Here is a 13,426-nt window from a genome sequence, read left to right as displayed (position 1 = left end):
GATGAGCGGTCTGAGGAGGAAAGAGAAAAGATTTTTTGGAGAGTTATAGGAGAGAGAGTCAGAAAGTGGTATGTGGAAAGAAGGAATGCGGAGAGACCCCTAGAGGGAGCAGTGGGTGGACCGTAATGTATACTAATATAGATGGGATACTGTCAAGTAGATTGGAATTGCAAGACTATATGATGGTGGAGAAGCCTGATATCGTGTGTTTGACTGAGACAAAATTGCATGAAAAAACAAAGATAAATTTGGATAATAAATATAATATATGGAGAAAGGATAGAGTAAAGGTGGAGGAGGAGTTATGATTATGATGAATAAATAAATAAATGTGGATAAGGTTTGGTATGGGAAGAACAACGCAGAAGTGATAAGCATAAGGATAAAAAGTGATGGAAAAGAATTAATAATCATGGTGACCTATGTACCTCCTAAAACAAATTCTTGGACATTAAGGGAATACGACAATATGATCAAGGATACTTTACAGAGTTTGGAAAGTGTATTATCTGGAAAAAGAAAGGTGATACTAGTAGGACATTTTAATTGTAAGGAGGTGGATTGGGAAAATCTAGTAAGTGGTGTTGGAGAGGAAGCATGGGGAGAGAGATTTCTTAATCTAATGATGGAAAATATGATGGAACAGAGGGTGAAGGAAAATACTAGATATAGAGGAGATGATGAACCGGCTAGACTGGATTTGGTGTTAACAAGAGAAGTGTACCTATGTGGAGATATACAATACAAATGTCCTTTGGGAAAGAGTGATCATGTGGTTATGGAAATGCAGATAGCAACAACACAGCGAAGGAAAGACGAGACATAAAGCAGTGGTAGATTGAACTATAGAAAGATGGACACAGAAAGTTTGAAAAATTATTTCAGAAAATTAGATTGGGAGATGTTACAAATCAGAGAAGTGCAAAAAAAAATACGAGATTTTTATGAAATATTATAAAGAAGGAGTTATGAAATTTGTACCAAAGTATAAACTGAGAGAGGAAGGAAGAAAGGATTAGTTTAATGCAACTTGTGTTAAGGCTAAGGAAAAGAGAGATGTGGCTTGGAAAAGATGGAAAAGAGCAGGAATATACTAAATAAGGAGAATTATAGAGTGGAGAAATGAGTATGTGAGGGTAAGGAGGAGGAAGAAAGAAAATTTGAAAAGATATTGTAGACAAGAGTAAGGAACATCCAAAATTGTTTTACAGGTTCATAAATGGTAAACTTAAAAGAGAGAGTCCATTGAAAGATTAAAAGGAGAGCAAGGGATAGTAGATGACCCTAAGAATATAGCGGAATTGCTAAATAATAGGTTTCAGCAAGTATTTACTGAAGAAACAATGTTTGTAAAGCCTCAGAATACAAGGAAATGTGCACATGGATGACATTAAGATACCTAAAAAGGAGTTATATAAAATGTTGGAGGAACTTAAAGATGATAAAGCGATGGGACCAGATGAAGTTTCAGGAAAATTATTGAAGGAGTGTAGAGAAGAATTGATTGATCCATTATATGATATTATAAGGTGTTCATTAGAAACAGGGAAGTACCAGTAGAGTGGAAGAGAGCTGAAGTGGTGCCCATTTATAAGGGAGGCAGTAAGGAAGAGCCTCTTAACTATAGACCTGTGTCTCTAACAAGTGTGGTCGGTAAGATTTGTGAGAGGGTGATAAAGAAATATTGGATACGGTTCCTGGAGGATCATAAGTTATTATCGGATCATCAATTTGGCTTTAGGAAAGGGAGGTCATGTGTAACAAATCTACTGAGCTTTTATTCAAGAGTGGTTGACAAAATACAAGAGAGAGAGGATGGATGGACTGTGTATATTTGGATTTAAAGAAAGCTTTTGACAAGGTACCTCACATGAGACTGCTATGGAAATTAGAGATTTATGGAGGACTGAAAGGAAAAGTGTTAAAGTGGATGGAAAACTACTTGAGATGGAGGAGATGAGAACGGTAATAAGGGATGCAAAGTCGGACTGGTTGGTGGTGGAGAGTGGAGTCCCACAAGGCTCAGTGCTGGCACCAATACTTTTCCTTGTATATATTAATGACATGCCAGAGGAGTAAACAGTTATATTAATTTGTTTGCAGATGATGCGAAGTTGTGTAGGTGTGTGAAGAGTGAAGAAGATTGTGAAATTTTACAGGCAGATCTGGATAAGATTTGGGAGTGGAGCAAGAGGTGGCAAATGGAATTTAATCTGAGCAAAAGTCATGTGATGGAGATGGGAAGAGTGGAAGACGGCCAAGAGGGTCATATAAGATGGGTGAAGAAGTAGTGTTGAAAAAGGTGGAAAAGGAAAAGGATTTGGGAGTGATAATACAAGACCATGGGCAGTTTGAGGCTCATATTGATAAGATGTTTGGAGAAACGTATAATTTGATAAAAATATTGGATTAGCCTTCCATTATATGGATAAAGATATGATGAAGAAATTAATTAGTATGGTAATTAGACCAAGATTGGAATATGCTGGAGTGGTTTGGTCCCCTTATAAAAAGAAGCATATAAGGAAGTTGGAGAGATTGCAGAGAATGGCAACAAAATGGTTCCGGAATTGGCAGAAATGACCTATGAGGAGAGATTAAAAGAAATGAATTTGCTTACCTTGGAACAAAGAAGAGAAAGAGGAGATTTAATACAGGTTTATAAACTGTTGAACGGACTGGATGAAGTGGATAATGAGCAAATGATGTTGAGAGAGGAAAACTTAAATAGAACTACAGATCGCATAGTAAAAAGATAGCCAAGGGAATATGCTTGAAGGATGTGAAGAAATATAGTTTCCCACAAAGATGTGTGGAGGTGTGGAATGGTTTGAGTGAGGAGGTGGTGTCAGAGAGGAGTGTGCATAGTTTTAAAGGAAAGTTGGATGTGTGTAGATATGGAGACGGGGCCACACGAGTATGATACCCAGGCCCTGTAAAACTACAACTAGGTGAATACAACTAGGTGAATACACACACACACACAAACACAAAATAAAGGGAAAAAATATTGAAAGGTCAGAAGAAAAAAAAAAAAAGGTATTTTTTTGGAGAATTCTAGGAGACAGGATAAGGAAATGGTATATAAATGAGAAGGAAGAGAAAAAAGTGGAACAAGTTTAACTAAAAATTATAAAGGCAAGAGACTAAAAATGATGTATACGAACATAGACAAGGTTTTATCAAGTAAATTAGAATTAAGAGATTACATAAAGAAAGAAAATCTGGATATTGTATGCCTGGCTGAAACAAAACTAAATGAGGCAATCAAAATAAACTTGGATAATAGGTATAATGTATGGAGAAGAGACAGAGGGGGTAAAGGAGGAGGAGGAGTCATGATAATGTTAAGGAAGGAGATAGTGATAAACCAAGTGGAATATGGGGAAGGAAAAGCAGAAGTACTGTATGTTAAGATGCATATTAATAAAAAAGAGTTAACAATCATTGGAACATATGTGCCACCAAAAACAAATTCATGGACCAATCAAGAATATAAAGACATGATAGATGACACAATAAGGAGTCTAACGAGAATCGTTAAAGAAAGGAGAAAAGTGATATTAGTAGGAGATTTCAACTGTAAAGAAGTGGACTGGGAAAATTATGAAAGTGGAATGGGGGAAGAAGCCTGGGGAGAAAGATTCCTGAACCTAATGATAACCAATGTGATGGACCAGAGAGTAAAGGAATGCACAAGATTCAGAGGAAACAACGAGCCGGCGAGATTGGACCTAATTTTTACAAGGGGTATACAAATGAATGATGATATAAGTGCCCATTGGGAAAGAGTGACCATTTAATATTAGAAATGGATATAGAAGAGGGAAAGGAAGATAGAGACGATTCATAAAAAGGAGACCGATTAAATTACAGAAAGGCTGATATTGAGAATCTCAAGAACTATCTTAAAAACGTAAACTGGGAGGAGATGAAAAACTCAGAGACGATGCAAGAGAAGTATAACTCATTTTTGTAAATATACAAAACAGGAGTCAGGGAATATGTCCCAAAATATAGACCTAAAGAAGAAGGAAAGAAAGATTGGTTTAATGCAAGATGTGCTAGGGCAAAGGAGAAAAGAGATGGAGCATGGAAAAGGTGGAGGAGAAATAGAAATCCAGTAAATAAATATTAGAAATGGATATAGAAGAGGGAAAGGAAGATAGAGACGATTCATACAAAGGAGACCGATCAAATTACAGAAAGGCTGATATTGAGAATCTCAAGAACTATTTTAAAAACGTAAACTGGGAGGAGATGAAAAACTCAGAGACGATGCAAGAGAAGTATAACTCATTTTTGTAAATATACAAAACAGGAGTCAGGGAATATGTCCCGAAATATAGACCTAAAGAAGAAGGAAAGAAAGATTGGTTTAATGCAAGATGTGCTAGGGCAAAGGAGAAAAGAGATGGAGCATGGAAAAGGTGGAGGAGAAATAGAAATCCAGTAAATAAGGAAAACTTCAAGGCAGCGAGAAATGAATATGTTAAGGTGAGGAAGGAAGAGGAAAAGAACTTTGAAAAGGACATTGTTGAAAAATGTAAGGAGCAACCAAAATTGTTCTACAGATTCATAAATGGAAAAATTAGGCAAAAAGAAACAATAGAAAGGTTAAAAGAAGAGAACGAGATAGTGGAAGACCCATAAAGTATGGCAGAACTATTAAATAATAAATTCCAGGAGGTCTTTACTAAGGAATCCAAATTTCAAAGGCCACAGGGTAATAGAGAGACAGTCTATATGAAAGAGATTAAAGTAACCAAGCTTGAAATAAAAGAGTTAATGAAGGAACTGGATGAAGAGAAGGCAATGAGACTGGATGAAGTCTCAGGCATAATAGTGAAAGAATGTAGGGAAGAACTAGCAAGTCCTATATACATCATAAAATGCTCAATAGAAAATGGAACAGTACCAGTAGAATGGAAAAGAGCTGAGGTGGTTCCCATATATAAGAGCAGAAGGAAGGAAGAACCTTTAAATTACAGACCGGTATCACTAACTAGTGTAATATGCAAGATGTGTGAAAGAATAATAAAGAAACAATGGATCGAGTTCCTTGACGACAACAAATTATTATCAAATAGCCAATTTGGTTTTAGAAAAGGGCGGTTGTGTGTAACAAATTTACTGAGTTTCTACTCTAGAATAATCAACAGAGTACAAGAGAGAGAGGGATGGATTGACTGTATTTATTTGGATTTAAAAAAGGCATTTGATAAAGTGCCACATGGAAGATTACTGTGAAAGTTAGAGAAGGGTGGCTTAAAAGGAAGCACATTGAGATGGATGGAAAATTATTTGAAGGGGAGAGAAATAAGGACGGTAGTTAAAGATATGAAGTCCAAGTGGAGAACAGTAGAAAGTGGAGTGCCACAGGGGTCAGTATTGGCGTCAATACTTTTCTCATATACATAAACGACATGCCAGAAGGAGTGAACAGCTACATAAATCTGTTTGCGGACGATGTGAAACTGTGCAGAGTTATGAAGCAAAAAGAGGATTGTGAAATACTGCAGGAAGACCTAAATAAGATCTGGGAATGGAGTAAAAAGTGGGAGATGGAATTCAATGTGGACAAAAGCCATGTCATGGAAATGGGAAAGAGTGAAAGAAGACCCGTGGGAATCTATAAGATGGGAGATGGAATAGTTAGAACTGGAGAAAGTAAAACAGGAAAAGGACTTGGGAGTGACGATGGAAGAAAACAATCAACTGGTAAGCAACATTGATAGAATTTTCAGAGAGACATATAATTTGCTAAGGAATATTGGATTAGCATTTCACTACATGGACAAATAAAATGATGAAGAAATTGACAAGTAGTTACTATAATAAGACCCAGATTGGAATATGCAGGAGTTGTGTGGACCTCCCATTAAAAGAAACACATAAGGAAATTGGAGAGACTACAAAAAATGGCTACAAGAATGGTTCCAGAATTTAAAGGGATGACATATGAGGAGAGACTAAAGGCTATGGATCTACCAACCCTGGGACAGAGAAGGGAGAGAGGGGATCTGATACAAGTTTATAAATTGATTAACAGAATGGATCAAGTGGATAATGAGAAACTGATCCTGAGAAAAGAATACGACATTCGAAGCACAAGATCGCATAGTAAAAAACTGAGGAAGGGAAGATGTCTGAGAGATGTTAAAAAATATAGTTTCCCACAAAGATGTGTTGAGACTTGGAACAGTTTGAGTGAAGAAGTGGTGTCAGCAAGGAGTGTGTGTAGTTTTAAAGAAAAATTGGATAAGTGTAGATATGAAGACGGGGCCACACAAGCGTAAAGCCCAGGCCCTGTAAAACTACAACTAGGTAAATACAACTAGGTAAATACACATGAGAGTGCCATCGTACTGACAAGACATGTGAAAAGAGCTCCCAGGGGAAACACTTCAGCAGGCGTTGGAGCCTGACATAGATGTATATATAAAGGGGTAGGGGGCCATAGGATTCTCCTGTCTCCAAAATAATTAAGATTTTTATACCATATAGAATGGAAAATTGGAAAGAGGTAGAGCTAGGTGGCACGGCCAAACATACAGGACCAAAACAAACACCATGTTTTGAAAACCAGAGGTTTGTCGAAACACCTGTGGGCTTGAAGAGACTGAGTGATGATAATACGGACAAGGATTTTTCTGGATTTAGATAGGAAAGAGGTAATATGAGGAGGCTGATAAACGTGGAAAGAAATTTAAGATACATGAAGGAAGTAATGTCAAGTATGATGGAAATCAAGACAAATTGATAAAAGAAAACATTGAACTAAAAGTGAGATTAGAGGAATGTTGGAAAGTAACGGAAATAAATCAAGAGATGAAGGAGGAGATGCAGGAGATAAAGAAACAAAATGATATACTAAAGGCTACATGTTGCAACTACAAAGACTCCTTAAGGAGCGAAAAGAAAAAAATACAGGATGGGGAGGATAAAGTAGAGAATGGTATGGGTGAAAGCAAATTGGAGGAATTATGAAATGCATAGAAACAGGAACAGGAAGAGGAAAAAGTAAAATTTTCAGAGGTAGTAAGGAAGCAAATTCAGGAAAAGATAAAGGACACTGTTATACAAGTAATTAAGGAGAAAGAAGCTCTTATGAGAGATATGGTGGATAAGAAGAAATGTTTCTTAATTTTTGGGATGAAGGAAAAAAAATTCCAAACAAGTTCATGAGAGAGCGAGAAGAGAGAGAATTGGCAAAAACTATTATCAAACAGGTCCAGGATAACACACCGGAGTTGGACCAGGAAGTGGAGGAAGTGATTAGGTTGGGAAGATTTAGTGAGGGGGTAAAAGGCCAATGAAAGTGAGAATGAGATCGCAGGTGGCAGTGGAGGAAATTATGATAAAAAAAAAAAAAAAGGGAAACTGGCTGATGATACTGAATTTAAGGATACATGGATCAAAAGAGATATGAACCTGGAAAAGAGGGAGAAGGAGAAAGTGCTAAGAAATGAAGCTAAGGAAAAAAAAAAATGAGAAAAGGATGGAAATAAAAAAAAAAAATTTCTACTGGATCATTCTAGATATGAGACTAAAGAAGTGGTATCTATGGAAGAAGGAGGAGGTCATGGAAGAGACAAGAAATTAAGAGTGACTTATACTAATATAGATGGATTGTTATCCAGTGTGTTGAAGGTTAAAGATTATTTGAAAGAAAAAAGACTGGATGTAATGTGCATAGTAGTAACAAAATTAAAAGAGGAGATCCATGTTAGCTTTAGAAAAGAGGAATATAATAACTGGAGAAGAGACAGGAAGGGAAAAGGGGGGAGTGCTAATAATGGTTTGTGATAATATATGTGTGGAGGAAATGCAATATGGTGATGGTATGGTGGAAGTAATGGGAGTAACAATAAAAGATGTCTGAGAGATGTTAAAAAATATAGTTTCCCACAAAGATGTGTTGAGACGTGGAACAGTTTGAGTGAAGAAGTGTTGTCCGCAATGAGTGTGCATAGTTTTAAAGAAAAATTGGATAAGTGTAGATATGGAGACAGGGCCACACGAGCAGCCCAGGGCCCTGTAAAACTACAACTACCGTAACAAAATACAGTAAGTTTCCCGCAAAGATGTGTTGAGACGTGGAACAGTTTGAGTGAAGAAGTGTTGTCCGCAACGAGAGTGCATAGTTTTAAAGAAAAATTGGATAAGTGTAGATATGGAGACGGGGCCACACGAGCAGCCCAGGGCCCTGTAAAACTACAACTAAGTAAATACACACACACACACAAGAAGATGTCTGAGAGATGTTAAAAAATATAGATTCCCGCAAAGATGTGATGAGACTTGGAACAGTTTGAGTGAGGAAGTGGTGTCAGCAACGAGTGTGCATAGTTTTAAAGAAAAATTGTATAAGTGTAGATAAGGAGACGGGGCCACACGAGCGTAAAGCCCAGACCCTGTAAAACTACAATTATAAACTATAAGTAAATACACACACAGAGGTGATGACCAAGGTGGTTAAAGTACAGACATTCTAAGGCACAAAATAGTTGGACCATGAACAAATTGCAACAGAATGTTATTTGCAGGAATGTTCTCTACACACATGGGAAATGAGTGTCTTTCATTCTGTGGCTAGGAGAGGTGGCACTAAGTAAAACTGGGCGGCTAGGATGACAGAATGAAATCCCTTTGCTACATCATTCTCTGCTTCCGTATTCTAAGACATTGACTCACCATGGCTATTTTTTTTTTTTCCACAAAGCTGGGTCTGATTACTAGAGAAGGATATCCAGGAGAGGCGAAAGCATATGTAGAAATCTTTCTCTTGTGCTATCTTCCTCAATCACTACTTGTGACTCTGAGTCAAGTCACGTAAACACTGAACAGGACAAGAATTACTGGGTGATACGGCACACAAGTAAAAAATTAAAACACACAATTGCTACAGTTAAAAGGTAAAACCCTTCAAATGATTTTTTTTCTAATAAATAGTATATAATACATTTTGCAATGTCGTAACTTAGTGCTAAGAATATTCCAGTATAACAACGTTTCCCGTGTTGCGCTTAGCAGCATCAAGATCAGCTGTTACCCGCGCGACACCTTGGAGAGAGAGGCAGAGCTGGGCCAGCTGCTAGGGTGGTGGGTGTTGCTCGTCTGTGTCTCTGAGAGAATTGCACGTTACTCCTGCCATTGATCGTATTGGTTCATACCCTTTAGAAATACTAGAATGGATCAGACACGTAAGAAGCAGCCACCCAACCCTCGTGATGACGCGGGACTCATCAACAGGATGGTGTTCTGGTAAGTAAGAGTTTTCACCTCGTTTCATCCGGGGTCAGGGAACGAGGGAAACAGCAGATGACAGCGACTGCAAGCTTTAACACGGCGGCGGGCCTCCATTCATTGGTACCCACATGCTTACATTCCTCATCAGTGTTGCCCCTTGAAGAAGATTGCCCAGGCGAGAGTTTAGTCAATCAAATCCTGGCGCCATAAAGGAAACAGTACAAATCGATCAAGATAGCTAATATGTTGAGCTGCCAGCGGGTCATTGTGTATGACAAGGTTCATAAAGTTTCGTAACATCACGTACAGTACATTATTTTGGTTCTGCTGTAGATAGGATAAAAATCTTTGAAATAAGCAGGTTATGGACTTTATCCTAGTAAACGGCTCAACAAATCATGCAGATTGTAAATAAGTTGATCTAGATCCATTTTTCGTTAAGGTACTGTCAATGATACATCATTGGTGTATGATATAAGTAGTGGTGAATGTACCTGTGCCAATAGATATATGGACATTGTGAGAAATGATAACTAACAGTTAAAGTTTGTATCACTGGCTAATTGTGAAATGACAAATAGTGGGAAACGTAACACGAATTTAAATTTATCACGTTAATTTTTCCTCCCACCCTATCGAATAGCACACACACACACACACACACACACACACAGAGAGAGAGAGAGAGAGAGAGAGAGAATATGTTCGTCAAACAGACATCAGTGAGTTGTATGTCTCCCTTGAAGAGTGTAATAAAATTAAATATTAAGAAATGCTTATACAAAAACGTTTATCACTGGTATGTTCTCTTCTCATCACCGTCTCTATGCAAAGCCCATATGTGAACTACTGGCTAGAGTTAGGCATAATGTAAATACTGCACTAGGTTATAAAGTGATGGCTAAATATATATATATATATATATATATATATATATATATATATATATATATATATATATATATATATTTATATATATTTATTTATTTATTTATTTATGTATGGCGGGAGCAGCCTAGCCAAAACCAGAAAAGAGTTAGCCACTGGTAACTAGTTTTACTAGATAGGATGAAATCAAAAGCTTTTCGCCATATCAACTCTCCTCTGACTGTCTTCAGCCTCTTTCTCACCGCCGGAATGTTGCATCCCATGCTATCTTTTATCGCTAGTTTCATGCTAACTGCTCTTTTGATCTTGCTGACTGCATGCCTCCCCTCTTCCTGCGACTCGCTGTACATTACGATTTTATTTATTTATTTATTTTTTTTCCTCTTACCCGTACTCTGTCCAATTCTAATGCAAGAGTTAACCACTTCTCTCAATCTTTCATACCCTGCTCGGGTAAACTCTGGAACTCCCTGCCTGCTTCTGTATTTCGGTCTTCCTACGAGTTTACTTCTTTTATGTGGAAGGTTTCAAGACATTTATCCCAGATTTTTGGCTAACTCTCTTAATCTTTTAGGAAACTGACAATCAAGTGGGCCTTTTCTTTTTCTTTTTTGTTGCCCTTGACCAACTTCCCCTATTTCATAAAAAAGTATTTATAGCATACTGTACGTACTGAGGTCATGCCCGGGAGGTGGTCTGTAGCATAGTGTTTATTTCTTTATACCATGCAAAGTTTGATTAAATGTTTGCGCAATATATTAACGGTGGTGTAGAGAGAGAGAGAGAGAGAGTACTGTACACTTATGTCACTGTTTGTACTAGTATATGTACAACATAGCCAGGAGCCACGGGCAGGTGGACGACATGTGGCTGCTAAGGCGTCTTGTCTTGGCTTTAGCTGGGTTGATGTTCATGTAGTCACTGTAGTATGACGTAATTGGCTCATTTTAAGCAATGTGTGGCCAAGGTCTTGGGAGTTTGGCCGCTAACTTGCCTCGTCTAACCCACATAGAGTTATCGTGGTACTGCATGGACATCCCAACTATTCTAGGAGCAAGAATTGCAATATAGGGTCTTCGTGCGTGCAGATCTGTGCGCGACCGTCGGAGGCAGCCGTGTTGTGCAGCAGTGCATGACGAGTTTTCCCCCTCGAATTAGCTATTAAAGTGGTGTATCAGCTGATATCGACTGGAAATTGCTAAGGTCAAGCCAAATCGATTAAACCAGACTTCTAATCAGCTTCTGGGAGAAGAGGGACGCGTTACCATGGTTACCACCACGCCGTAACCGCTTTTCCCCATACCTTCACTCTCCATCATGGTGGTAACTACATCCACGGGCTGTACCAAGGAAAGATGGTGATGATGAGAAAAAGTAATGTACATAAAAACCGTTTGTTATGAGTGTATCACAGGCAGCTAGTGCATTTAGGGAGATACATTTATACGCCTGGCAGGTCTGTGATCGGGAACTCAGGGTGGTGTATTGCTATTGGGTTCTTACAAAAACTTAGATTATTATGCTTGTTGGTCGAAGTCATTCTGTTTTATTGCATTATATAAATAAACAAGTATCCCTTAACTTGGTATTCCTTAATTTCATTTGGAGCGGGCTCATTATGATGCCAGTCAGAAGTGTGCATTAAGCTGCTATTGGCGAGCCCGTGATACTGACGACAAACTGAGTAAATATGAATAGTTCGCGAGATATGAAGCTTCATTAGTAGGCCTACATGATTTATGTGAAATGGTGTGTGTAATATGTCATGATTTCAATTCACAACTACACATACATAATAGTAAGATTCCATCCATGAGTATGAATGGATCAAATATGGCGAACTCCAAAATCCTTTCTCATTTCGTAAAAAAGAAGAGATAATAAATACCTACTCCTTGATTCCTTCATCGTAACTCTAAGATCTTCGACTTAACTCTTACCTCCAAATCAGGAGGTTTTAAGGAAGTTAAAGTTAAACAGTTTTAGGTCTCTCTCTCTCTCTCTCTCTCTCTCTCTCTCTCTCTCTCTCTCTCTCTCTCTCTCTCTCTCTGACATTACATATTCTGACGTGGGAAAGAAATATATGTAATAAACAAAAGCTAGGATAGTCTACATAATAACCAAGAAGTAAAAATGTACAATAGATATGTTGTTTAATGTTTAGTCCCGTTCACTGGCAGCTACAAGTTCCGAGGTCCACAGAAATATTATCTTTTGACCAGGAGTGAAGCAACGTTCATTCAACAAAGCAAAATGCCTGAGGAGAACACATGTTATTATAACAATTACTAAGACTATGATTATATTACTACTACTACTACTACTACTACTACTACTACTACTATTACTACTACTTGCTGCTGCTGCTTCTTGGTACTAATTTCTTAAGGATAATATCTTAGGCAATCTCTCTCTCTCTCTCTCTCTCTCTCTCTCTCTCTCTCTCTCTCTCTCTCTCTGAGCTCCATGGGGGTTAACAAAGGGATTAATGTAGTTAGGGCAATCCAGGCTACACCAGACAAGTCCTGTTGATTTATTAATTTATTTGTTATTTAGGTTTGCGTGATTGCTAGAAAGGATGAGATGTAGGGAGCGTTAAGATGCGGCATTCTGACATCTATGATTTACTGTACATTTATTTCTTATTTATTTATTAATTTTATTGTTATTATTTTCAAGTCACTGCATCTCGGAGGCTGGTGACTGGTCTCGTAAATGACCTCGCTTGTAAACCGCCGCTCATTGTGTATCCATTCACTCTGGCTCACGCTGAAGGTCTTGAATTGTACTACTGAGGAGAACACATCGGTAGTGGTGGAGTGAGCCTGGTTTCACTGTTTGATCTGCTGCAGTCTGTGTGTGTGTGTGTGTGTGTGTGTGTGTAATTCACTTCGGTCGTCTGCTGGTCACCCAGCCAATCTTCCCCATTACGGAGCGAGCTCAGAGCTCATAGACCGATCTTCGAGTAGGACTGAGACCACATCACACAACACACCGGGAAAGCGAGGCCATAACCCCTCGAGTTATACATACCGTACCTATTTACTGCTAGGTGAAAAGGGGCCACACATTAAGAGGCTTGCCCATTTGCCTCGCCGCTTCCGGGACTTGAACCTGGCCTTCTCGATTGTGAGTCGAGCGTGCTAACCACTACACTACGCGGTGTGTGTGATTCACCTCCTCGGTCGCCTGGTCACCCAGCCAGTCTTCCCCATTACGGAGCGAGCTCAGAGCTCATAGACCGATCTTCGGGTAGGACTAAGACCACATAACACACTCTACACAC

The 13,426-nt window shown here is 38.5% G+C and overlaps 2 protein-coding genes across 2 annotated transcripts in view; one reads left to right on the top strand and one right to left on the bottom strand.

Annotated features, from left to right (window-relative positions):
* Positions 1–8,941, bottom strand: part of LOC123514245 (F-box only protein 27-like) — a 42,675-nt gene extending 33,734 nt beyond the window's left edge. Inside the window, exon 1 of the mRNA XM_045271989.1 lies at positions 8,698–8,941. Within this exon, the coding sequence (XP_045127924.1) occupies positions 8,698–8,700 (3 nt within the window). The 5' untranslated portion in view covers positions 8,701–8,941. The remainder of the gene's footprint in view (positions 1–8,697) is intronic.
* Positions 8,942–9,061: 120 nt separating this feature from the next.
* LOC123514240 (ATP-binding cassette sub-family C member 4-like) overlaps positions 9,062–13,426 on the top strand; it is a 221,907-nt gene continuing 217,542 nt past the window's right edge. Inside the window, exon 1 of the mRNA XM_045271971.1 lies at positions 9,062–9,267. Coding sequence (XP_045127906.1) covers positions 9,194–9,267 — 74 coding nt within the window. The 5' untranslated portion in view covers positions 9,062–9,193. The remainder of the gene's footprint in view (positions 9,268–13,426) is intronic.

This window comes from Portunus trituberculatus, chromosome 37 (assembly GCF_017591435.1).
Source record: "Portunus trituberculatus isolate SZX2019 chromosome 37, ASM1759143v1, whole genome shotgun sequence".
Taxonomy (NCBI): Eukaryota; Metazoa; Arthropoda; class Malacostraca; order Decapoda; family Portunidae; genus Portunus; species Portunus trituberculatus.
This window is presented reverse-complemented; position numbering and strand designations above follow the sequence as displayed.